This window comes from Eucyclogobius newberryi, unplaced genomic scaffold, assembly GCF_026437365.1.
Source record: "Eucyclogobius newberryi isolate DKJ021-1_F unplaced genomic scaffold, fEucNew1.0.hap1 SCAF_15, whole genome shotgun sequence".
Lineage (NCBI taxonomy): Eukaryota > Metazoa > Chordata > Actinopteri > Gobiiformes > Gobiidae > Eucyclogobius > Eucyclogobius newberryi.
Genome location: NW_027315779.1, coordinates 26,751,076 through 26,778,552, shown reverse-complemented (window position 1 = coordinate 26,778,552; position 27,477 = coordinate 26,751,076). Strand labels below are relative to the sequence as shown.

The 27,477-nt window shown below is 39.7% G+C and overlaps 1 protein-coding gene across 2 annotated transcripts in view; it reads right to left on the bottom strand.

The window, feature by feature from the left end:
* Positions 1-27,477, bottom strand: part of LOC140361193 (myotonin-protein kinase) — a 40,284-nt gene that overhangs the window by 2,568 nt on the left and 10,239 nt on the right. For both annotated transcript variants that reach the window (XM_072446912.1, XM_072446913.1), the window contains exons 2-12: positions 17,817-17,908; positions 16,499-16,582; positions 16,236-16,331; positions 11,052-11,200; positions 10,373-10,466; positions 9,404-9,601; positions 7,622-7,870; positions 6,171-6,250; positions 5,983-6,079; positions 3,775-4,004; positions 2,653-2,780 (exon numbers count right to left, since the gene is read on the bottom strand). In XM_072446912.1, coding sequence (XP_072303013.1) covers positions 2,653-2,780; positions 3,775-4,004; positions 5,983-6,079; positions 6,171-6,250; positions 7,622-7,870; positions 9,404-9,601; positions 10,373-10,466; positions 11,052-11,200; positions 16,236-16,331; positions 16,499-16,582; positions 17,817-17,908 — 1,497 coding nt within the window. The remainder of the gene's footprint in view (positions 1-2,652; positions 2,781-3,774; positions 4,005-5,982; positions 6,080-6,170; positions 6,251-7,621; positions 7,871-9,403; positions 9,602-10,372; positions 10,467-11,051; positions 11,201-16,235; positions 16,332-16,498; positions 16,583-17,816; positions 17,909-27,477) is intronic.

Genomic DNA, 27,477 nt, shown 5'->3' with positions numbered 1-27,477 from the left:
TTGTAAGAGTGCTTCAGAAATATACTTTGACATAAAGACACAAGGTAAAACGCAGACTGAATACTCAAAACATTCCTTTTGTTCCTTTTCAGTGCACCCAGCATGAAGAATTTGTTTTTTTCTTGTTTACTTTCTTTACCTGAGCGCTTTTTAGGGCTGTGCAATTAATCTAATTTTATTAGAATCATGTTCAAATTTTCAATACTCATCTTATTTTATAGGTCTCTCAGCTCAATCCTGTGTTGTTTGGTGCAGAGAATCAAATATAATCTTATGTTTCGAGTAAAATAGCACTGGAGTTGAAAAGATCTAGTCTAATGGTGATCAATAGTTGTGTTTTTTCAGCAGTATTTTTTTTATAATCGCCCTGCACCGTTCTATACCATGATCTTCCTACAATATAAAAAAATCTAAAAACACAAACTCCCATATTTGGCTAATTTATGGTTTCTACTTCCTGGTTATGAGTGACAATTTGAGGACTTTTCAGCATTCAAAATATAGACTTATTTGTTTTGGATTGTTATTTGCCTTACATTTTTCATCACTCTGAAAGCCATTATGACCAGTTAAAATACTAACACTTTTAGGCATCAGTTTCTCCAGCAGGAAGCCCCTCACCTCTGCACCGAGTCATTGTTCACGTCCCCGTCCCCCCACGCTCCATCAGACCGGGGCTATTCTGGGACTATTTACTCTGTCTCTGGCTCAGTGTAAGCACACGCTGTGAGCCGGAGCACTCTGTTTACTCAAAGTGTCTCATATTGTCTGGAACCCATTCCAACCTTCTGAAAAAGAGCTGACTGTAAAGTGCCTGTGCGGTGGTCTACTTCAGATATCTGCTCTACTGAAAACAGGGCCGGGTTAAATGGACCTTGTATTGTCCGGATCTGAGGGAGGGTTTTCTAAAGATGGAGAAACAGGTGGTGTTGGAATGAATTGCTCATCATCAAAAGATTCCAAGAGTCATTCCTCCTTTGAGAGCCTAACATCTTGGCTTAAAGAGCATTGTTATTCATTTCCTGTTGGGATGAAATGTTCGAACCATTAAAGACAACAAAATCCATCGTGACGACCGGAACCATGTCAGGGTGGGTTGTCTCTGCCTCAACTGACCTCGTGACAGAACATTTGAGCTAACCAACAGGAATATATATTCAAAGCTATGATCCATGACAAAAACACCCTAAAAGTTTTGTCCCAATTACTCGCACCCATAAAAAAGACTCTTCAATGACAGGATGCTTCACTTAAAGTTCAACCAACCCACGACACAACCATCCACGGTCGACTCTACACTAGCAATTGTACGTTAACGTTTCTGTAGTTGAGCGTTTAATTCAGGACAGATATTTTGTAAAAGCAACTCTTAGTGTCAAAATGTGGTTTCTGCCTTTTTAAACTCTAAAAACCAGGAAGTGCGCTGTTAGCATGCTAATTGTTGTAATAGTTAGCAAAACTCAGTTCTGGCCTTTTAAAGTTGTGAAAAGTGCTTACAAACGAATTGGGGTGAATGATTAGGATGCTAGCCTTAATTAGCCTTTAGCTCAAATGTTAGTTTTACACGTTAATTCATATGAAACACCAAGCGGTTTAGACACTCAACAATGACTTTTAACTAGCTTTAGCCTCACCTAAATATGGTGGATTGGGTTGGTATCAGCCCAAACCATCTGTATTATTCATAACTTTCTATCTACTGGCGATGAACCTGATCTTAAAAATGTAAATTAAATGTATTATTTTTTTTAAAACATAATGTGCTTTCTGTATGTAAAGCTTTTTTAAACTCTAAAAACCAGGAAGTGCGCTGTTAGCATGCAAATTGTTGTAATAGTTAGCAAAACCCAGTTCTGGCCTTTTAAAGTTGTAAAAAGTGCTTATAAACTAATTGGGGTGAATAATTAGGATGTTAAAAATGCAATAAAGTGAGGAAAGTGTTGTTTACGGTGTGTGCTTTATGTAATGCTTTATTCAAACTTTTTTTTATGATTTGGGACCTGATATTCCCTTTAGCATCATGTAGGATTACAATTGCCATGCTGCTAATTTTGCATTTTATATGTTAAAAATGAAAAAAAAAAATCATAATGGGAAAAAAAAGCTACATTTTAGTAGAGCATAATAAACTGCTTGAATATTTAATTCCCCTTAGCACCAATTGCAGTGAAGTGGTTTAAAACGGTTTTACAAATGTCCGCTAGCGTCAAAGTTAGCTTAGAATTGTACGCAAACACTACACTACACTTATTCCTGCCTTAGTGAAGCATGAACAAAGACTTAATTCATAACAAATATTAAGAATGGTTCAGGCTTAATAATGACTGAACTAAAACAAATCCTAATTCCTAACTTTAATTAAGCAGTAAACCTGAATCATGCTTAATAGACTATGTTCATTATGAAAGAAGTCTTTGTTCATGCTTTTTTTAAGGTAAAATAAGGTGTGGTTATTATAAAGTGGTACAAATAAATGTGTATCAGTGGTTTTAAGACGCGTTCAGCTTTTGAGAAGAAGACGGCCATAGCATGCTCATACAGGATACTCAAACATGCATGAATGAAACAAAAACAAAACTCCAGTTGTATTTTTGATAAAGGAAAGCTAAAAAAAAAATCCATAGTGCATAAATAAAAGTAAACGAGTGATACCTTCTTCACGTAGGTGTATCTGACTCTTGCCTGTTGCCTTGGTGCCCCTGCAGTCCTCAAGTTCTCCTTTGAGCTTCTCCATCTCTTGCTCCAGCTCACCACACTTCCTCTCCGCCTCCTCAAGACGTCTGGACAGTAAAAAAAAAAAAAAAAAACGTTTATATAGGCAGTGCACTTGCAATTTCATGCCATGAGATCAAAACTAACTTTGGGGCAGTCATGATGATTTAGTTTGGCAGCGATGGGCGTTCAGAACAGGAAACGGTCAGTGCCAATGAGGTCATGTTTCAAATATGAATAGATCTGATATGAGTATGAACACATTACATTGGTCTTTGGCATTCTAAACCTTAGAAACAATAACAGAATGTTTGAATAGTTTCCCATCTCCTCCACGAGTTCACTGGGTGCAATGAAAACTGGGTCACGTGGCTGTAGTGCTAACGGTGCTTAGCGGTGCAAATCTGGTCTCCTCACCAATAATATGTAAAAGAAGATATTTAGTGTTACTAGATGCTTACCAGAATCACACAACATCAGAAATCTCTATGTCAGTTTTACATGATAATTCATATCTAAAATGAAACTCCAAACGGTTTAGACACTCAACAATGACTTTTAACACGGCTTTAACCTCATCTACATGTGGTCGATTGGGTTGGTATCAGCCCAAAACATCTGTATTATTCATAACTTTCAATCGACAGGCGATGAACCTGATTTTTACAGTCTTAAAAACTTAAATAAAAAACAATATTTAATACAATACAATTTAAAAACAACATAACTAGCTCATTTTAAATGGTTTGCAGTGGTCCAGAGTTTTTCCTCACATTTAATTTAGTCACTGCAATGACATGATGAGGCTTTAGACAACTTTTAGAGACCCAAGCCGTAAATGCTAGTGGTAAAGCTAACAACAACGAGCATGCTAACAGCGCACTTCCTGGTTCTCGCAAAATAAAATTCTCTAGAAATTAGAAGCAGATAACACAAGGCGGTCTCATTTTGACTCTGAGCGCTGCTTTTAGTATATATGATCTTCACTATATTGACAAAAATCTTTAATTAAAATGGAGAAAAGCAATACAGCCACAGTTTGTTCACTTAGAATCCTCGTACCTGTGCAGATCATTTGGAACAGCAGATATGTGGGTGTCCTCCTCATCCTCCTCTGTGGTTTGAGTGCACATGTTGGACACAGTAGAGACCATGGACACAGTTGTGGACATGGTGGAGATTGTGGACACAGTAGTGGACATAGTGGGGACAGTTGGCCCATGTCCCAGAGACACGGGTAGCTGCAGCAGGACGTTCAGGTTGTCAGGCAGAGAACCCCGGAGTTGCCATAACTGCAGTTGAACACAACATAACCTTAGGGAGTCCATTTTATCAACCCATACTGTGATAAAAATAAGATTACAATGAATATTTAAAGATAATTTCTACATACAACAAGTACATCATGTAGCAGTTTTTAATCAGCATTTCATAAGTCAAATCAACACTTGGGGGAGGCAAGCTACTGCTGATGTCCTGCGGTTAAGGTTGTCAATGACATCAGTACTAAAACTAGATACTCATTTTGACAAGTATGGAAACACAAAAGGGACAAAGTTGCAACTTTCCTGAATAATTTTAGAATGTCCTTGAACTATATTACCACTGACGCACTGCATTATAATCAGAGGTGGGTAAAGTGGCCAAATATTGTACTTAAGTAAGCGTAACGTTACTTAAAATAAAAATACTCATAACAGTACAAAGTAGTGCAAGTACAATTTCAAAGTAGTGCTCCAAAATGTTACACAAGTAAGAGTAACGTATTTGTCTGGATTTGTTGTTTATGTAATTGGAAAGATTAAAATAATTAATAATAATGCTCAAAATCTGGTATTTTCATAAGATGGACTCAAATATGAGAGCAACTAAATCATATCTGAAGAAGCAGTGCAAGAAACACAAATGTTCAAATAATCTAATATTATATATATATATATATATATATATATATATATATATATATATATATATATATATATATATATATATATATATATATACTGTATAAAGCTTTTGTCACTTGTGGATTTACTCACAGTGGGAATAGGAACCAATACTTAGTGCTTTTCACCTCAAACTACATAACTGTTACTCAAATAAGAGTAAAAGTTGTTTATTGTGTGCATGTTCTGTTCTATGTTTGATGCCTCTTAATCAGACACGTAACCTAACCTAAGTATGCAGTCTGAAAACGTACAGGTTTAGTAGTACAATGTACTTTAAAAATGTGCTCAAGTAACTGTAATACAACTGAGTACTATACATAATTATAATATCAAAAAAAGGACAATTGTTTTCTGCAAACAAGCTAAATGTATTTGTACAAGCACAATTTGTTCACAATAATGCTTGACAATAATTTCAATGCATTAAAATCACAATACAATGCATACAATTTACATAATTTCACCTAAAAAAGGTGATTATTTATCATGACTTCAAAATTGGTTTTGAGAAAAGGTTGTGTTCACGTTCTAGAATTTGATAACGTCATAATCTCAGATGGTGGGAACGAACCTGTGAAACTCTACAGGAAATGTACTGTTTTATAAAGAAATATGCTAGATAAAAATCTACAAACGTTGAGCATTATCATTATTTGTTTGGGATTGGCTCCACAAAGTTGTCATATTAATCTAATGCTTTAAAGTCTTTCAACTGACAACAATCACACATTTTGAATTGAATAATCGCGCCACTTTCTGAGGATGCTGTGAACAAAAAAAATCAAAATGTTTATTTATGCTGACAATGAAGACGTTGAATTTTGTGCCAGTTTTTGTTTCATGGGGAAATAGTGATTACAGCGATATGAACCATAAACCAGGTCAACAAATCTGCAATCTGACAATGAAACAGTGAATTCTACCTGAGAATTCTGACCTGTTCCAGCTCAGTTTCAAATAATAGAGATTCTATAATGTTGTGATTTCACATGAACACAACCTATTGAGATTTTTCCTCATTCAAATTGAGTTTTAAATGTTAGTATGATGTAAACTGCACCAAAGGCCTTTCCAACTACAGAAAAGCACACAACTAATGCCTGTGTCACTGTTATAAAGACAGTTTTGATGTGCAGCGAGATGAAGTAGGGCCTGTCTGCACAGTGTCTGGACCCAGACCAAGAGTAAAAATAATAGGTGCTCTGGACCGTGCAGCGCAGCTAAACAGTACTCATGGAAATAAAGAAGGAGAAGACCCAAGAGAGCCATGGGATTCTATAAATACACATATATCAACTATCTCACAGGTTTGTCTTCTCACCAGTCTGTCCGGGTTGTACAGCCTCTCACACTCCCTGAGCCGTGTGTGGTCAATCTGCAGCATGATGTCCTCACTGCGGTCCATGGCCCCCGTCTGGCTATAAAACAAGTTACAGTTATCGCTGGGGCCAGTGGGGCAAAACAGAGAGTTCTGTGAGTTCTAGTGTGGAGGTGAAATGAGTAAATCACCTGGTGGCGGTGTAGGAGTATCCAACAAAGGCCAGGTGCACTCCCACAGGAGCGCGGCCCATCACGTCTGAAAGCGTTTCCTGGGGGGAAAACAGATTAGTTCCTATGAACGGAGGTTTGGTAAGTTTTCAAAGAACAAATACATTTTTGTAGATGAAAAGTCTCCATTGGTCAAAGCCACTGAACTTTAATTTCACTGATACATTTTGTATTATTTATTATCTAGCAGTATTATTATGCTTGATTGTGGCGTTAAGATTCTATAAACAACATTGCATTCATGAGGACAAATTATTATGCATTATTTGGTCCTTTTAGCATGCTTTTGAGAGTGCCTTTACTTTGGCATCTCATGTTTTTGTTTTGTTTTTTTACAATAAAAAAAAAAGATTTCATGTCGCTTTGGCATTTCCCACACCAGGAATAGACTTTTTGCTCCATCTACTGGCTGCAGAGGGAATTACATAGGTGAGATAAATAAATGCTAGCTTTCCTCTGACATGCAAATGCAACCACACAGTGGTAATGATAGTGATTTGAGGCACAAATGTTCAGAGAGAATCCGGTAATGTTCACCAAACATTTTCATTTATATTATTAATACTGTACAAATATCAGAGTTAGAGCTCTTCATTGAATACTGCAATATTTAAATATGAATGTTCATGTATGTTGGCCAATCTGAAGATGGAGGCAAAAGCTGCTAAATACACACGCCTGGAACGTCACACACTTGTGGTGCATGATAATACATTTAGGAGCTAATTTAGCTGTGCAGCCTACCATCTTTGACTATATTGTGACGTTCATGGTCTTTCAAGCAACTTTGAATATGCGTGACTCTCTTCAGAAAAAGTTTTTTTTACGCTCGGAGGCGAGAGGATTTTTTGAAGCGGAAACTAACGTGAAAGAAGCTGAACTCAACTCCAGGTATGTTTTTGATGAAAGCAAAATATTATAACATGGTTAAAAGTGCAAAAAAGTATATTTGAACGCACTCTCACATCCTGTTTGCAGCGTTCTAATTTTGCATTGATTACATGGCTGATGCCCTCTGCTGACAACACTGAGAAGTGAAACATTTTGAAAAGACAAACTAGCACCAGTGAGTGAGAACAACAGATAGATGACTGACATTGATCAAAATATAAGCCATTAAAGAGAATTAAGCTGCTAAACAAGTTCAATAGTTCGAGTCTTCTCTCAAATTTACCACTTTATAATAATTCCACCTTAATTAGCCTTTATAAAGCATGAACAAAGACTGAACAACTAGTTCACCTTGAATCATTCCTAATAAACTATTTGTTCATTATGATTTAAATCTTATCATAAAGTGACGCAATAATGTAAACTGAGAGAAATTAAAACAAGTTTTTAAAACAAACACTATTCCAGTGTTAAAATTAGAAAATTGATTTAGTAAAATATAATTCTTTTACTTCTAGTACCATTTCACTTAGGCAGTCGTCCACTACATCAAAGTTGGACGTATCAGTCGGATTGGTCACTTCTGGTTCGTAGGGTGCAGGGGCTTTGTGCAAGGAGCTCCAGTCCACTCCGCTAAAGAAGGGGTGGGTCCTGAAGTCGCTCACGCCCCTCCTCCCCAGCCGGACGTCCCGTTCACAGATCAGACCCGTGATGAACAAGCGCGCCCTGTCCGAAAGCTCCGGGCCAGATGGGGGGAACTCAAAGTACTCCTGTGGATTAGAACAACAGGCCAGCACTTGTAATCTCCTCTTTGAATTTGTTTAGTGTGTTTTATAACAGAAACACCGTTAGATAAACAGGTTCTGTTACCACGGGCAACAAGCAAGCTTTTGTAATGTTGCATATTAGTGATCTAAGTGATCTTGTTTTAGATTCCAGATGATTTTATGATGGATTTTACTAAACTGCTCCATTGGCATTAAATTTATAATAAAAAGAGTAAATTAAGATGGTATAGTATAAAAGAAGTCCCAATAGTTTGAACACTGTGAACACTATAATGAAATCTGTATCAATATCGGCTTTGGTTGATAATGGATTGAAACGGCAAATACTTGTAGGCAATTTGTTTGATTGTACTTCAAAGCGGTGTTCATTTCATGGAGTAAAATATTTCCGTTTTTGTCATGTATTATTATTAACTATTATTATTAACTATTACATAGTATTAACTATTTCTGCTGACTAAAATTAAATAAAAACAAACCATTAAGACTGAAACATTTTTGTCAACTAACACTAGACATTTTTTGTTAACTAAATTACAAATGTTATGTATAAAAACTAAACAGAAATGAATAAAGTTCTGCTTTTCAGTCCCAGAACTGCGAACCAATGTCCACCAAATTTTTATTATCTAAAATTAAGCTTAAACTAAAACTAAATATTTGTTTTTGCTTCTAACTGGATATATTGCATTTCTTACATATTTTCATTTTCTTACTGTCTCTCTTACAAACCTGACCAGGAGGAGCTTCCATCTGCTTATTATTTCACATTGGGATGTCACAATATCAAATTTTAGTGTTGCGATTATTGTAAGAAAAACATCAAAATTTAACGATTATTCATGGTTATTAATACTATGAATAAACATTGAGATTTTTAATTCCCATTCAATAACAACAAAATAAAGGTTAAAAGTGACAAAAACAGCCAGATAAAAAAAGTTATTTACATTTAAGTATATTTTTACTTTAATTGAAACATAGAATACTAAATTTTGCTTCTAAAATTGTCAAAATTATCTTTTTTTTGGTTCTTTTGATAATTTTGTGACCCGAATAAACACAATTTTTGATTCACCTACGAATCTTGGCATTCCTAATTCCACATAAAACGCGTCTATCTCCATGGGATACATTCTATATCCAGGTGACGTGCCACCTCCAGAACATTACAATTTATTGAATTTTGGAAAACCTTGCATTATTTCATAAAACGCTTGGATTAGAAGAACTATATAATTCCTCTTATAACTTTGATTCTTGCTTTGTCAAAATGAAATGTGTGATTACCAACACAGCCACATAACGGTGGCAGATATGAGTGAACTATGTGAATCTACATATTTTCATGACATTTGGCAAAGCTAAACCGATTCTACAATACATCAAACAGCCATTGTCAAGTAGTTTAGCAAAAATCTGACATATTGAGTTTTCTCTTTGATGAAAACGTTAAACTCTTCCTGTTTACAGTTCATAGGTCCCATCAAAGTATTTACAGACTGCGGTCCCGACCTGAAAATGTATAATCTTGGCGTACGTCTCGGTGATGGACTCGGCGTAGAAAGGAGTGCACCCCAGCAGCATCTCGTAAGCACAGACGCCCAGGGCCCACCAGTCACACTCACAGCCGTACCCTTCCCCTCCATCTATGGCCCTCAGGATCTCGGGGGACAGGTAGTCTGGGGTCCCCACCGCCACTGGCGAATGGATCTGAGGGAAACAAACGACCAATGTTAACAGTTTGAAAAACCCAAATCATGCTACGATCATGCCTGTCACGCAAAAAGTAAACGGAAGAGGAGCAAATGGTCTATTATGGTCTATATTAACTCTTAACACCAAACTATACATTGTATGAGTTCATGATGATAATAAAACACTTTTGATAATGTGGTAAATTGATTGCCAAGGTTGATGCAACCAAAAAAACAACAAATAATTTTGTCGAATGGATGATATTGGTCGTCTGTGATAAAGATTTCTCTGATCGTGAGGAAAATCTTGGGCCCTAGGTGAAAATCGTGGGTTGAAACAAAGAACAAAGATTACACTTGGAGCTGTCTGACAACTAAAGACAAGTTGCATTTGATATTAAAAATATTTTGGAATCTTGGTCTAGGTCTAAGATCAATCTCAAAAATGTGATCAACAGTGAACACAAGCACTCCTCAAGGTAACAGCAGAAGAGCTCAGCTGTGAATGGGACGATTCTCTCCTTTCACTTCCATTTAGTCACTTTTACAAATGCAAAAACACTGCTACCATGTAACCTGAGTTAACTGACACAACTTCAGGGACTCACACAGAGCTTAGAGGGTGATATTTGCTCTGACAAACGTTGGTCATGATCATAATGACCATGTGAACCATCAAACGGGGTGATGTCTTACAGCTTTAAATCCCTCACGTCTTGTAGTGTGACATCCAAAAATCACATAAGTTGAAAAAAATCATGCAGTGGACATTGCTGTTAACACTCACCAGGCCGTCCTCAGAAAGCCGCAGGCATGAGCCAAAGTCCCCCAGTCTTATGTGTCCGTCCACAGTCAGCAGGATATTGTCAGGCTTGATGTCCCTGTGATCCAATAGAGACCAGCTTTACAATAAAAACTTGACTTTCCAAAAAATATATGCTATGGCCTCTTAACAGAGTGGCATTTGCATGCACAAGGCTATGAGCCGTGTCGAGGGGGCCTAATTACTGACGCACACTAGGATGTTATTCTGAAACTTGAAATTACATGAAATTGTTCTACCACTACAGGAAAACAGCACCAAGTTTGGGGTAAATAAATGTACCTATCACAAATATCTTTAAAGGAAGATTGCAAGAAGCGTCACAAAACATGCATAACTCAAGTCTAGTCTATAAAAGAAAATATTGCCAGGGAGATCAAGTTGTAAAGTGTAAATACAACTAAGAAGAAACTTTTGTCTCTCAACCAATTTCCTTTAGCTATTCATTGAAAGGGATTCTCTTTGCTTTTTTCCACTGCTATTTAAGCTTGTTGTTCTTAGCCACAGCAGCAGCAGAACCATCAGCCTCCTTAACCACTCACTCACTCACTCACTCTAGTTGAGACAAGCAGGTGATGGACCCTCCAATGTATTTAAAAGTTAAAATATTATAACTCATTTAGAATATTTTGTGAAAACTCACCTGTGCACATATCCCAGTCTGTGAATAGAGTCAATGGCCAGAACCATCTCTGCCAGGTAGAACTGAGCCATGTCTTCAGGCAGCCGGTCTCCAAACTTACTGAGCAGGGTCAGAAGGTCCCCGCCCACATAGTAGTCCATCACCAGGTACTGCAGACACACATATGGACAATCCAATTATCCAATTATTTCAAATGTATTCCTGACTAGTGCAATATCATGAAGCTATACTTTATCATCTCTCGTGAGATAATTAATTGTCTGCATTTGACCCATCCTTCAAGGCAGCTGGGGAAACCTGTCAGAAGCAGTGAGCCGGGGACCAGAAACCTTAGGAAACCCAATCAGATGCAGGGAGAAACATGTAAACGCAGGGGATATCTGTATCCACAGTATATCTGTGTCCATGCAACTTGACTTTCTTAGGTTTCATATTTTCACAAAAAAAATAACGCACAAGTAAGAGTGTTTCATCGGTCTACAAAAGCCAACAAACAGCCTTTTTGTACGGCAGGCTTACATTTTTTCTTACATAATGCTGACAATGCTTGTGAAGCACTGCTCTCCTGCACCAACAGGTTACAGACCCAGTACCCACAGGCTCTCTTCCTTGTCTCACGCTTCTCCCTCATCTGTTCTGCCAACACACCCAGTATGTTACCTTCCCCACCAGAGACAATAAAACACTGGACTTTTTCTCTTCCAACACCATTGAGGCTTATTCTTCATTCTCCCTCTCTTCTCTTGGTGACTCTGACCACAATATTGTACATTTGTAGCCTGTGTATGAAATAATTGTGCACAAGCAGCCTGTGGTTCCCCTTGTGGTGAAGAGGTGGACTGCTGAGAGCGAGGAGACTCTGAGGGACTGCTTAAGCACCAGTGTTTGGACTGACCTTTATGACCCACATTAGGAGGACATCAACACCATGTGTGCATCACGGACTACGTAAACTTCTGTTTTGAAAACACTGTACTCCAGCGGACGGAGCGGTGTTTTCCAAACAACAAGCCGTGGATTAACTGTGAGATTAAAACTCTGCTGAGGGAGAAGAAGAGAGCTTTCAGGTCAGGGAACAAGGAGGAGCTCAGGCTTCAAAGTCCCTCCTGTCCAGACGGAGGGGGACTTACAGAAGGTAAACAATTTAAACTCTCACTTCCTGAGATTTTATCAATCACCCACAGCTGCTTGCTCTCACCTCCAAAGCAGGGCAATGACCCACACCTGTTCCTCTTCACACCTCTGCTCTGGCCCATCAGCTCACCAATTCACCTGGACTCACCCATCCTCCCAGCACACAGTCCCCCTGCCAACCACTGACTGTCACAGCAGCACAGGTGAGGAGAGAGCTGAAGAGGATTAAATTAAAGAAGGCAGCAGGACCAGACGGCATCAGCTCCAGGCTCTTTAAATCCTGTGCAGATGAACTGTGTGAGTTATGAAGCATGTCTTCAACATGAGCCTGAAGCTGAGGGTGGAAGGCCTCCTCTGTGGTACCTGTGCCCAAGACACCGTGCGTTAAAGACCTCAACAGCTTCAGGCCAGTGGCTCTCACGTCCCATCAGATGAAGACACTGGAGCGGCTGGTCCTGGACCACCTCCGCTCAGCCATGGATCCGATGCAGATTGCATACCGGCCTGGCATCGGACGCCGTCATCTCCCTACTGCACCGCTCTCTCTCTCACCTGGAGAAGCCTGGCAGTGCAGTGAGAATTCTATGTTTTGATCTTCCTTCAACACCATCCAGCCGCTGCTCCTGAGGGACAAGCTGGAGACGGCTGGTGTGGACTGTGACCTGGCAGAGTGATTCTGGACTACCTTACAAACTGACCCTAGTTTGTGAGAGCCCGGGACTGTGTGTCTGACACTCGGACCTGCAGTGTGGGGGCGCCCCAGGGCACTGTCCTCGCGCCCTTTCTCTTCACCCTTTACACTGTAGACTTCAGACATGACACGGACAGTTGTGTCCTGCAGAAGTTCTCTGACGACTCTGCCATCATCGAACTCATCACAGACGACGATGATGCGGAGTACAGAGGACTAGCGCAGGATTTTGTGGACTGGTGTCAGCGGAACCACCTCCTCATCAACACGGGGAAGACCAAGGAGATGGTTGTGGACTTCCGCTGACGCCACCCCACTGCCCCCTCACCAGTGAACATCCAGGGACATTGAGAGAGTGGACTCATACAAGTACCTGGGTGTTCTTCTGAACCACAAACTGGACTGGACTCATAACACAGACGCACTGTACAGGAAGAGCCAGAGTCGGCTCTACCTCCTGAGGAGACTCAGGTCTTTTGGAGTGACAGGGCCACTCCTTAAGACCTTCTCAGCCCTCCTGTACGGTGTGGCCTGCTGGAGCAGCAGCATCACAGAGAGGGAGAAGAAGAGGCTGGACAAAGTCATCAAGAAGTCCAGCTCCGTCCTTGGCTGTGCTCTGGACTCGGTGCAGGAGGTGGTGGACAGAAGGGTCCTGGCTAAACTCACATCTATGCTGGACCATGAGTCTCACCCTATGCAGGACACTCTGTCCGCTCTGGAGAGCAGCTTCAGTGAGAAACTGATCCACCCTCGCTGTGTGAAGGAGAGGTTTCATAGGTCTTTCCTTCCCTGCTGCTGTCAGACTCTACATACAGGGGTGGGCAATTATTTTCCTCCGAGGGCCATATTCGAATCTAGGCAAATAGCGGAGGGCCGGCCCATAATCATAGAGGTAAAAAAAATAAAATATAACTTTTCTGTCAAATATAGGCTATTGAATATATTATTTAATTTATTTCACATCATCTTTATTAAGGATACAAGTGCAGACAGATGCCTAAGGGCAAAAAAATAAAAATACTTGGCATGTTTGGTGGGCTGGATTATAAAGACAAACGGGCCTTATGTGGCCCGCGGGCCGTAGTTTGCCCACCCCTGATCTAGCTCTTTAGCCAATTTCCCAGCATCAATCCTTTTACCATTTAGGTCAGCCCTAATCAGCAGTAGTAGGAATTGTTTATTTCACTGTCAGTGTTCGTACTGACAGTGCCGTCCATCATGGCTTCTATGCTGGCTAGCATAGCGTCTACATCCCATGCCTCCGTAGTATTAGTGTCGTCCAAGAAGGCTTCACTGCTGCCAGCCACAGCCTGTACATCCAATGCATCCATAGTATAACAGCAAACCAACATGGCAGACATCAGACAGGTGAATCTCCACTGAACTGACTCAACACGAGAATGAGAGGCCTTATATAGGGGCGGAGCATATTGGGCTTTATGACATCATAGTTACATGGCCAATCAGAGTGTAAGAAAGAAACGGACAAGAGTCCATATATGGTCAAGACAAGGTTCAGACCAAGTCCACCACAGGTAAGCACTGTAAAACTACGGATTTGGGTTTCACACAGCAAAAGTACTGTAAAACTATGGATTTGGGTTTTATACATCAAATGCACTGTAAAACTGCGGATTTGGGTTTCACGCAGCAAAAGTACCGTAAACTATGCATTTGGGTTTTATACAACAAAAGCACTGTAAAACTACGGATTTGGGGTTTATACAACAAAAGCACTGTAAAACTACGGATTTGGGTTTTATGCAGCAAAAGCACTGCAAACTATATATTTGGGTTTTATACAATAAAAGCACTGTAATACTACGGATTTGGGTTGTACACAGCAAAAGTACTGTAAAACTATGGATTTGGGTTTCACACAGGAAAAGTACTGTAAAACTACGGATTTGGGTTCCATGTGGCAAAAGTACTGTAAAACTATGGATTTGGGTTTTATACAACAAAAGCACTGTAAAACTATGGATTTGGGTTTTACACAACAAATCAAATCAGTTTATTTTTGTAAGGCCCAAAATCACAACAACAGTCGCCTCTGAGGGCCGAACAAAAGCACTGTAAAACTACGGATTTGGGTTTCACGCAGCAAAAGCACTGTAAAACTATATATTTGGGTTTTATACAACAAAAGTGCTGTACAACTACAGATTTGGGTTTCACATAGCAAAAGCACTATTAAACAACGGATTTGGGTTTCACACAACAAAAACACTGTTAAACAACTGATTTCTTCCATTTTCTTCCATTCCTGCCAGGATATCAGCATTGCGTTCATCTAAACAGGCCCAGGGTTCACACTGAGTGAGTATAAATACATTAAGAAACTATGTTACTTAATGTATTATATGTACTGTGTTAGGCTATAGAGCAGGGGTGGGCAATTATTTTCCTCCAAGGGCCATATGAGAATCCAGGCAAGTAGTGGAGGGCCGGCCCGCGATCATTGATGTGAAAAAAATTATATATATATATATATATATATATATATATATATATATATATATATATATATATATATATATTAAATATAAAATATCACTTTTCTGTCAAATATAGGCTATTGAATATATAATTTAATTCATTTCATGTCATTTTTATTAAGGATACAAGTGCAGATGTTGCAGAGAGTTAAAAAATATAAACTAAGATCTCTCTTGGGTCCAGATTAAAACATGCCGAGGGCCACATCTTGCCCCTGGAGCCAATATATATATATATATATATATATATATATATATATATATATATATATATATATATATATATATATATATATATATATATATATATATATATATATATATATATATATATATATTTTATTTATTTATTTATTTATTTATTTATTTATTTTTTTTAATAATGAAAAAAAAAAACTTATTTTTATTTTTTACTTGGCATGTTTGGCGGGCCGGATTATATGTGGCCCGCGGGCCTTAGTTTGCCCAGGTCTGCTCTACAATGAACACTGTTAGCCCTGAACATGTGTCATTCAGCTTCTATAATTCATGTGCAATACTGTGACATAATGTCATCTCTGGTGCAATATTTTCTGTCCATAAATCAGCCAATTACTGTAAACAACAGTGTGATTATTCTATTATTTTTATTAAAAAAAAGTTTATCAACTTATATTTATATCAGATTTACTTATTATTTTTAAGTGAGTTGTCGGTTTTTGTTATTCCACTTCTGTTCCTAATCTGTATTTCTGTGCCTAATCTGTGGAATTATTCCATTGTGGGACAAATAAAGGTTCTCTTATCTTATATCTATAACCATATGTGGGCCGTTAGATTATCCATTGCCATGCTAAACGTTTGAAAAGGTCAGGTCCATACCAGATAGTTGTCGTCCTGAAAGGCATAGTGCAGCTCTGTGATCCAGCGCCTGTCTCCTCTGAGCAGCACCTCCCTCTCCTCCTGGTAACATGCCGTCTGCAAATACATTTCATCATATGAAGGGCAGATAGCACTGATTGGCAGCTTTTACCAAGTTATTATCACCAAGTACATTCACAATGCACAAAATTATACAGCTATTTTCAATTTATGGAATAGTACTTTGTAGGCATAAAGCATAATAATTCAAACTCTATTTGTACCTCTCCTCGCTGAAGCATGTCCCACTTGTTCATGATCTTCAGAGCGTAGACTTGCTGAGTGCTACGCATTCGGGCCACTGCGACCTGTAGTGAGGTCCAAAACGTTGTTTTAATTTGATTCCTACAAAGCAGCAATAACAATATCGTGCGACATGTATAAAATATTATTGCCGGATTAGATTGTAATTGAGACTGAATCACTAAACAAAATCATCTTGATGGTAGTAAGTGTTTGAAATATGCAAGTTAACAATGGTTAATGTGCACCGCAGGGGGTTGGCTGAGCTAACAATTTCTCACAACTGATTTTATTAAACTATAAAATAAAAGACCAATTCAATTTGTAAGTAAAAGCCACTCCCCTCAAGCAGGAGGCTACGGTCCATCCTGACCAGAACCTCGAACAGTTTCTTTCCCTCTGCGGTTGGACTTATGAACACTTCCTAAACATTGTCACTTCAACCACAATTTAATCAATCACTCACTGCAAATGGTATATAGCGCTTTTCTACCGTCAAGGTACTCAAAGCGCTTTACATCAAGGAACCAGTCACCCATTCACACACACATTCACACCCCAGATATACGCAGACACTGGGGGGCAAGTTGGGTTAAGTGTCTTGCCCAAGGACACAACGGCAGTATTCACATGAGGCAGCTGCGATCGCACCGCCAACCTGCGGGCCAGTGGATCTGACCGCTCTGACTGAGCGGGGAGTCGAACCGCCGACCTTTGGATCAGAAGACGAGCACTCTACCACTGAGCTACTGCACTGTTCACTTTCTGCACTACATCTGTAAATTTAACTGTAAATTCTGTGTACATAGTAAACCTTTTTTTTTTATCTTATAGTAAATTTAAATGTGTTTTCTTCAATGCTATTTGATTTTATATATCTTGTTTTTATAATTGTTCATTGTTTTATGTTGCACCAAATCACCAAAACAAGTGCCAATGTTGACAACGGCAATAAAACTTTTCTGATTCTGATTCTGATCATTTGTTTGGGTTTTTTATTGAAACAAAAAATGTATAATTTTGTTTCTAAAATTGTCAAGATTATTATTTTCTGGGTCTTATAAATATATTGTGACTGGAATAATCACAATTGGGGGAAATAAAGCAGTCAGGTGCTTATTTTTGCACAGACCGCATTAAATCATTTGTTTTGAAAGATTAGTTAGGCCTATTTCAAGAATTTATCATTTAACAGCAGCAAGGGTTATGCTTTTTCATCGTCGGAAATGGCATAGGAAGCATAATAAACAGAGTCATTTGTTTACACTGGCTAACTCTAATGTTAATATCAAGTCTCACCTCGCTGAATGTCCCTCGTCCAATCACCTTCAGGATATGAAAGTCCTCCCTCTTGATCCTGGTTCTCTTCACTTGTCGGACCAGAGGCTCAGCTGTGGGATAATAAGAAATCATAAATAAACTTTTATTTTACCACGCTGTTTATAACCTTGACATTCAGAAGACAGAATTTCCCAATACTCCATATAAACAAACTTCATATTTTCATGCAGCTGGTTTCTCCGAAAATGCCACAGCGTACATTCTATTTTTGGCAATTGTTGCAACCTAATTATGGAAAGAAAATTCTCATTATTTATTTGTCAGCATCAGAGCCTTTAAAGCAGTCCGCTTGCACACAACGCTCTAGGGGGCCCATGCATGCCCCTTTAACAAACCATCAGTTAGAATTATTGATACAGCATTTGCATGACTTTCCCGTATCTAGAAACGGCCCTGGTCTACATTCCAATATTTTCCAGTGAAGATGTGACTCGCTTGCCATAAAGGGAGTTCCTCTCGGACAACGACTGTCTGAGTCCGCATGCTCCTAAAAATAGCAGCCGTTATTCAGGAATCCTGGCATATTTTCCAGCCTTATGTTTTTATTATCGTTCCGCCGCCTCTGATCCGTGGGACGAAAAGTGTGTCAGAGGGGCATCAGTATAAACGGTGAGAAGAGAGGGACCGCTTTGCAAAAACAAGCTTAGAGGTGTTTTTACAACATTAAGCGTAGGTGAGGGCTCTTTAGAGTGAATCTGTTGCGTTCGTGTTGAATTTGATGATGACATAATTGCAGATCTATGGGTCCTACTCCTATGTAACTAATGGGAGATCCACTGTTTTTGAAAGCAGAATCCGAAATGAAAATCAACTCGTTATTTGTTAAGGATTGTCTCTGCATTGCCATATTAATCTTATAGTCTATTCAACTGGCAACTAACTGTCTTTTCAGCAATTGCAGATTTCCGATGTCATTAGCGTTTATATAGCGGCAAAACACAATGTTTGACTTAGTTGCTTCTTTTTTTGGGATTGTTTTTGTGAGGCTCCGGTCGCTTGTTTGGGTCTTTTTTATTTCAATGTTTTGGTCACTTTTTTTTCTAGCAACCTCTGTCTCTGTACTTTATGTTGGTTGGGATTCTTTGAAAACATTTTGGGTGACACAAATACCTGTACTTTCAACTAAGTAACTAATTTAATTGTGAAAATGTGATAAAATGTAAATATATGATTATATTTGTGTGTTAAAAGTTATCTGCATCATTAGCCTGGGGGGAGGGAAAGGCATGTTTTTCTAATAACATGTGTGAAGATGTTGTAGAAGCAGCCGTGAGGAATGTTCCTCCCATCCTGGGGACCAGATGGGTAGAACATTCACCAAGGTTTTTATCTCTAAAGATAATACCAAAGAGTCGTAAAAGACAAGTGCCTTGATGTGAAGCTGACCAATGAGAAATGTGACCCGCCTCCTTTTTATGTGTGATTTTAATAAAATGACTTGTAAGAGGGAGGAACGCTGAGAGTGATTTTGGAAAGTCGTTCAGGTTGCTTACAACATCTTGACTCGGCTAAGCCTTCCTCTCCCTTGCAAGCCACACAAAAGACTGATGTTTCTGTGTCGTTTAATATTCTAAGTTGAATTATGTTCTCTGACTGTTAAGTAATAGCATTGATTCATGTGTAATTTCTTGACATTTAGTGGTCCTATCGAGCCGGACGACCAGCTGCCCTTCGCGGAGATTGACGGGTGAATCGGTGAAGTCTGTGCACAGCTGAAAGAAGTCCACTTTTCCCGTGGCCGCCCATCGCACCTCATTCTCCGCGAGGACAGCCCGTCGTTTCGAGTCAGCGGAGAACAGACGACAAAGAGGTCAGAAAAATTTTGTGTGAAAAAGAGTTAGCCATAAAACGTTTTATGCATTTAGTTTGATATTTACTGGAAAAATATTGTATGCTTTTATGCGCAGTTAGGTATTACTGAGGAAATACCCAGTTTAATATTACTGAGGAAATATTTTAGGCAGTTAGGTATTACTGAGGAAATACCCAGTTTCATATTACTGAGGAAATACGCAGTTTAGGTATTACTGAGGAAATACCCAGTTTAATATTACTGAGGAAATATGTGTGAATGTAAGCGCTGTGCACGAGCGAAGTAAGTAAGAGAGAAGTGTGAATGTGTGAATGAGGATTAATAAGTGATTAACTAACAAGTGTGAATCACAATTAATCATACAAGGGTCACAAGGCGTTATTCTGAGAGATCTAAAATTTGCAGTCACGGGTGAATCTTAAACACCACGTTTATGTCCGGAGAAATCTAATAAGGAATTTCTCTAGAAGCTTGACATTAACCGTGACTGTAAAGCAAGTAGCATCTCTCTCAGACGACCGAGACCAAATAATGATGGAGCCAGAATTGTCACCCCAAACTGTAAGACCAAAAGACAAAAGAAATGTCAAAAGAGATGAGGATCTGACAGATGCTGAATGAATGCGCAAGTATAATCCAGAAACTGTAAAATTTCTCCAAAAATGGAGGAAGAAATACGGGTTTAATGGGACTTTAGGAGTAGAAGCGACAGAAAGATTAATGGGAGGGTTGATAACTCATGATGGCATGAAGGGAAGAACTAAACAAAACCCAGGAAAACAGATAATAGCCGCTCAGGCCTGGTTAAAAGAATCCAGATCACGAGCAGAAAGAAAGGAAATACTGGAAAAAAGAACCGGTATTTTTGCAGTTGCTAGAAAAGAAGATAATATTGGGGAAAATTGGCCGCAGCGACAACCCCCACTGCTGGTGCCGGGGGAGGAGGCGGGACCAGGACCAGGGGAAATCCAGGAAGCAGTAGAGGCACATTCACATGACGAAGAGAGTGTGTCAACTTTTAGACAACAGAAAAGAGCTCAAAATTGGGAAGCAAAATTACCGGTAGAACAAAGTCCTCCTCCATATAATACTTACCCAAAGCCAGTATCAAAATTGTATCCAGCACTACCTACGTTAAGTGTTCCCGTAGATTATGCCCCAGAGGGAGCAAAATTAGTGCAGGCTGATCCATTTAAGGAAGGATCGAGCAGAGTGTTGCGGGATCGTGAAAGTTTAAAGAAACCTCAAAGATACTGTGAGGAATATTCAACAGCAGAGGCATATCCAGCAATTGAAGTCCCAGACGGGGCGGGAGGGACGACATACGTGTACAGGACATGGACTTTAGGTGACGTTAAGGCCGCTCTAGAAGGAGTAACGAAACGAAATGTACACATTGATAGATGTCTTAATGAATTATCACTCCTGACAACACAGTACAGACTAAATGAGGCAGAAATACAACAGGTCCTAATGCAACTTCTGGGCCTTCATTGGATACAATTAAAGGGGAATTGGGATCCGTTTAATGCAGGAGTAGCTAGACCATATAATGATGTACCGGGGGATGGGGCTACGACAATGGCCAGAGTGCAAGAAGGAGCAGGAGGGGGAGTTTGGGGCAGGGCAAGGGCACATTTTACGAGGCCGGCGGATTACCTGAAGATAGCGCAAACTAAACAGGGGGATGGAGAAACAGTTCAAGAGTTTAGATGCAGGCTTACGGGGATATTTAAAGATAACAGTGGAATCCCAGAAGACGCAGCGGCTGATAGCGTTTATCAGCAGCAGTTGAAAAGAGCAGTAATGGACGGACTTAAGCCCCAAATCCAATGGTGGCTGAAGAAAAATGATGTACATATGGCAACAGGAACACTCGAACAGTTCACAGAACAAGCAGTGCATGCAGAATCAGTGGAAAAAGAAAAACAGAAAAAAAGTAAATTAACAGAGGCGTATGTTATGGTGCCATTAGAAGAATGCGTCCAGACAAGCGTAGGAAAGAGGGGAGCAAGGGGAAAAACAGGTTACAGAGGGGGATATAGAGATAAGAAAAGAGAGGAACAAAGAGAGGAGGATTGGAAATTGGGAAAGTGTTTTCTCTGTCACAAAACTGGACATGTGGCGAATAAATGCCACAAAAAGAGGGACAGGAGAAGAACTGAGGAGGATAGTGAAGAAGAGGAAGAGGCATGACTAGATAGGAAAAGTGAGTGCAGGACAAAGGAGGGTGGCTTGGACAAGAAACAGACAAAGAATGAGGGGGACGAAGAGACAGAAATGTTTTTAAATTTAGAATATGTCAACTATAAACACAGGCCTGAAGTGACGATATGGGTAAATGGGAAATTACTGATATTCTTAGTCGACACAGGAGCAGAACGGACAGTGTAGGTGTGACTGCACCAGGGGAGGCTGTAGTAAAGATGATATCAGCAAATGGACAAACAAAAAGAAATCCACTGAGTGTACCTACTAAATTTAGGTGGGAAGAGACAGGGGAAGAAATTTTATTAACAGCTGTGATGGATTCAAAGTGTCCGCATAATCTTTTAGGAAGAGACCTAACAACAGCACTAGAAATGGCAATAGTGCCTCTGACAGACGGGACAATGACCGTTATAAAACACCCGTTACATGAACCCATCAGCGGAGCATATGTCACAGAACGGACAGGATTGCCATACTATTCATGGACACTAGATTTACCTACAGGTGACTCAGGAGAAATAGTAACCACACTGTTGACATTGGCAAAAGAAAACACAACCAGCCCCCGTGACATTAGAAAGCGAGATCAGTTACAAATGACGTTGCGTTACAAAGCCACACCAGGACCAGACATGACTTACGACGAAGCTGTGAATAAACTAGGTCCGCAGATTATTACAATAACTAATCTGTATTATCATGAGGGAACCTCGTATTGCGATGTAGACGTGAGTGAAAACGTAACATTGCTAATGTCCTCCCAGGAAAAACGGCATCTGCCATTAACTAAAGCAAACAATGCCAGGTGGGAGGATATGGGACAGATAGTCAAAGATAACAGACGAGCTAAAGACTGGGAAAACACAGGAGAAGGGAGAAAGCAGATTAGCAAGAGGACAGGATGGACAAGATGTCCGTTATCTTTACGTATCAGTGACAATTAACAGCAACACCACCTCAGGGGGGGTTGACGTGATGGGTAATAGGAAAAGTTAAAATTAACAGGGAAAGAATTTGACATTCTAAAGTAAATACCTGAAGGATTGTTGAGATTCAATCAAGAATTGAATAGATTTAAATTAGACAATATCATCTAAATTTAGACGCTATAGAAGTTATGAAAACCAGTGATAATAGGACTTAAACATTATAGGACTCAGGACGGAGGCAAGAGATGGTTAGACTGATAAAATGATGTGCCTTATGGACAAGGGGAAGGTTTAGGATCATTTTGATTTTTAATACACATATAGACTTGCTAGAACAAACTAATACACAATGTTTGTAAAGCACCACATGAGCAGGTGTGAGAGATTGAGTTTGAAACTCACCTGAAGCACATATAGAAGATTAGAACATATTACATTAGATGTGTGACTTTATTTAGGCCACACCCACAGAGGAGATGTGAAATTGTTAATTATGTGAAGAATTCAAAGTTGTGAACTGACCCTTATGGCCGGCTCAACGGGGGAATTATTGAGATAATTATTATTGTTTGATGTATTTGAATCACACACACACCCACACACACATACATACACACACACACACACACATACATACATACATACGCGCGCACACGTGGAGACCAGACATTTAGAGTTTGAAACTTTTAGAGTTTGAAACATTTAGAGTTTGAAACATTTAGAGTTTGAAACATTTGGAGTTTGAAACAAATGGTGGTAAAACAGATAGGTTAGGGCAGTGTCGGATAACAGACACATAGACGGATTACAGACACACAGGGGGGGCCCAGCGCCGTGGAAGGAGGGGCTCAGCCAGGGATGTGACCACTGAACTGTGAAAGGTCAAGAGGTGACATTGCGGAGTTGGAGTGACAGACGCAATTCCATCTCTTCCTTGATTACATCTTGGATTAGTGAACGTTGTAAACTATCTGGATTATTGAATTTTGTTTAAATGTAGAATTATGTAGAAGTTTGACAAATGGGCAAAGCCATTTATCAAAAGGGGGGATGTATGTGTAAACAAATGTTCCGAATCAATAATTACTAAAAAAAAAATTGTAAACAAGAAAACTGTTTGAAATACACTGAACTGTCGAAAAGACTTTGTTTATTACCGCAGCAGAACGTGTTGGAGATGTGGTGTTTACAGAGACGATCCAAGTGGGACAGCCAGTGGACGGAGCCACACCGTGTCGTCCTCACACCGACCATTGGAGGGACGAGAACATGGGTGCTCTCATGGGAAAGTGAGAGAAATGTCTGGACAACACAGCGGCGGACAACACAGCGGCGGACAACACAGCGCCGGACAACACAGCGCCGGACAACACAGCGCCGGACAACACAGCGCCGGACAACACAGCGCCGGACAACACAGCGGCAGATCCATAAGATCTACAAGACGCAGGACTTCAGTGTATTCTTCATTTTTGTATGCAGTGAACACAGAGGCCACAGCGCGTAAAGTGCTACACTCTGCTACAATGAACGGGAGCCAGAGACAGCAAAAAGACGTACGTGTTATCATCATCGCAGCGACGGCGGTAATATGGGTGCTGACACCTGTATTATGCATCGGACAGTCGGGACCATGTGAGAGAACAAACAGCAAGCCAAAGGTACTCTGGGCACCCAACCCATGTTCTAATAGATCAGCATCCACTTGGATGCCACAATTGTGTATACCTGTGAATGAAACATACATTTTTGAAATTCCATACGCAGATCTGAAATACAGGGGGAAGAAAATAAGTGATCAAATTGATGTAGAAGAGTATGAAATGTATATGATGGTGGGGCAGCAAGATAGTAGCTGGGAAAACACAATGGCATATTCAGGAAAATCATGGGAGCCATACGCTACTACAGCCACCGCACAAAGATGGAAAGGTAAAATAGAAATGGCTCAGACTTGTGGTAATGTGTTAATAACGGTAAATCTACACAATCATCAAAATAAGACAGAATGTGAAGTATTCAGACTGTATTGGTGGGTTCCAGGACCAGCTCTGGATCCATTCTGTCATATTCTTGTATGTGTTGTAGCGATCTCAAGCAATCAGGCCCAGGCTCAGACACTAGACACAGTAGGAAGGGCAATGCGGGGATCCATAATAGTTACCAATAAAAAGCAATTAACGCCAGACACCTTTCTATACATGGCAACGGGTGCACATATTGCAACAAATATGTGGATACAAGAAGCATTAGCAGTGGCAAGACCTCTGCGAAAGGATTGCATAATATGCATGACAGCACGACCACAGTTATTATTAGTAGATGCGATAATGTAAACACGACATGCGTCCAACACCCAGCCAACAGAACCATGAATAATAAACTATGTGCCAATTATGACAGAGCATTTCCAAAATTGACAAATAATATGCAACCGCCATTGTTTACATTACCTAAAAGCGCCTTTTTTGTCTGCTACAACATAACTACATGCAAAGTTAATGAAATATGCCTTAAGATGGGAAATGTACCAGTTCATATGTGTAACCTAACTGTGCAGATAGCGGGAGGAGGTCTCTTGGATACCCAACGCCAGGATGTATGGTGGTGGTGTGGGGACACCGTGCTGAGAGGACACTTGGAAGCAAAGGGAGTAGGACTCTGTGCCTATGTATCGCTCTTGTGGCCAGCCGCGGTCATAACAAGCATCACCCAGAACCATACTGAAAGGTCAAGGCGAGACGTTAGTGGACAATCTGGTATGCTCCCAGTAGCACCTGATACTACGTATATAGATCCTATTGGGGTACCCAGAGGAGTCCCTGATGAGTATAAGCTGGCTGACCAAATAGCAGCAGGGTTTGAGGGCCTTCCGCTTGTCTCTGCGATATTTCCCATCACGCCGCACAAAAATGTGGACAGAATTAATTATCTGTCTTTCCAATTACAAAGGTTGACTAATCTGACTCACAATTTAGGACTTGCTCTCGGGTCACAGTTGCATCACACCGCTTTAATGGCGTGGCAAACTCGAATGGCAGTAGACATGTTATTAGCTGAAAAGAAAGGAGTTTGTTCGATTTTCAAAGGTCAATGTTGTACATTCATTCCTAATAATACAGCCGCGGACGGCTCAGTCACAAACACTCTGTCACAATTGAGAACTATGTCTAGAAAAATGAAAGAACACACTGGAATAGACAATAAAATCTCAGAATGGTTAGAAAGCTGGTTCGGCAGGTGGACTGGTATCGTGGTTCCGGTACTGACCTCGCTGTTGGTAATAATTGCCTGTTTTGTGTTTTGTGGATGTTGTTGCATACCAATGTGTAGACACACTATAGAACGTACAGTGGAAGAAGCAATCACAAGCCGAGGGCATCATAGTTATGCCTTAGTAGCTATAGAAGAAGATGAAACTGACAAGTATTAATGTGCATGACCCTTTGAGTGTAAAATGTATTATGTTCACACCAATATGAAAAACATGTTGAAAACTGAAAAGAGTGATGTGTTCGGATATGAGAAAGTGGGCTAATGCTTTGATAAACAGGAGGGAAATGTGATAAAATGTAAATATATGATTATATTTGTGTGTTAAAAGTTATCTGCATCATTAGCCTGGGGGGAGGGAAAGGCATGTTTTTCTAATAACATGTGTGAAGATGTTGTAGAAGCAGCCGTGAGGAATGTTCCTCCCATCCTGGGGACCAGATGGGTAGAACATTCACCAAGGTTTTTATCTCTAAAGATAATACCAAAGAGTCGTAAAAGACAAGTGCCTTAATGTGAAGCTGACCAATGAGAAATGTGACCCGCCTCCTTTTTATGTGTGATTTTAATAAAATGACTTGTAAGAGGGAGGAACGCTGAGAGTGATTTTGGAAAGTCGTTCAGGTTGCTTACAACATCTTGACTCGGCTAAGCCTTCCTCTCCCTTGCAAGCCACACAAAAGACTGACGTTTCTGTGTCGTTTAATATTCTAAGTTGAATTATGTTCTCTGACTGTTAAGTAATAGCATTGATTCATGTGTAATTTCTTGACAGAAAATTGTGCATTTTTTGTGGCAATAAACAATAAAAATGAAAAAAAAAATATTGCATTCAGAGAGAAAAAGGGAACAAAGTGGGGGGAATGTAAAAAAAAATGTTTAAACTGAACCGTTACTAGTGAGTGAAAAATAAATACAAATAAAATAATACCTTTACATCAAATTTAGTAATTCCTCATATTATGCTGGATGATTAAAATGCGATACACCACGTGCATTTCTAATCATATACTTTCAACGCATGAAATTGGGCACAAAAATGTGTTAAAGATTTGAAAACACACAACAAAGTCAGACAGCGCTAAACAAAAATCGATTTGTCTTTTGCCCAAACCCTGTCGGACCAGTCTTGTCCCAGCTTACATGCAGTTAAACGAACCGAAAAGCAAGTGGCTGAGGGTGGTTTTGAGTCGACTATTAATTCAGCATTAGCACCTGCAATTTGTGAACTAATAAAACATAGATTCTACACACTATAACAGCACTTTTGTCATGAATCGCTCCGCTACACCTCAATCGACCTGCGCTTTGAACAATTGTAAAAGTAGGAAAGAGCTCTTCTCCCCCTGCTCTACTGTATGCTTGGCCACCGTTGTAGCGTTGACATTTTGAT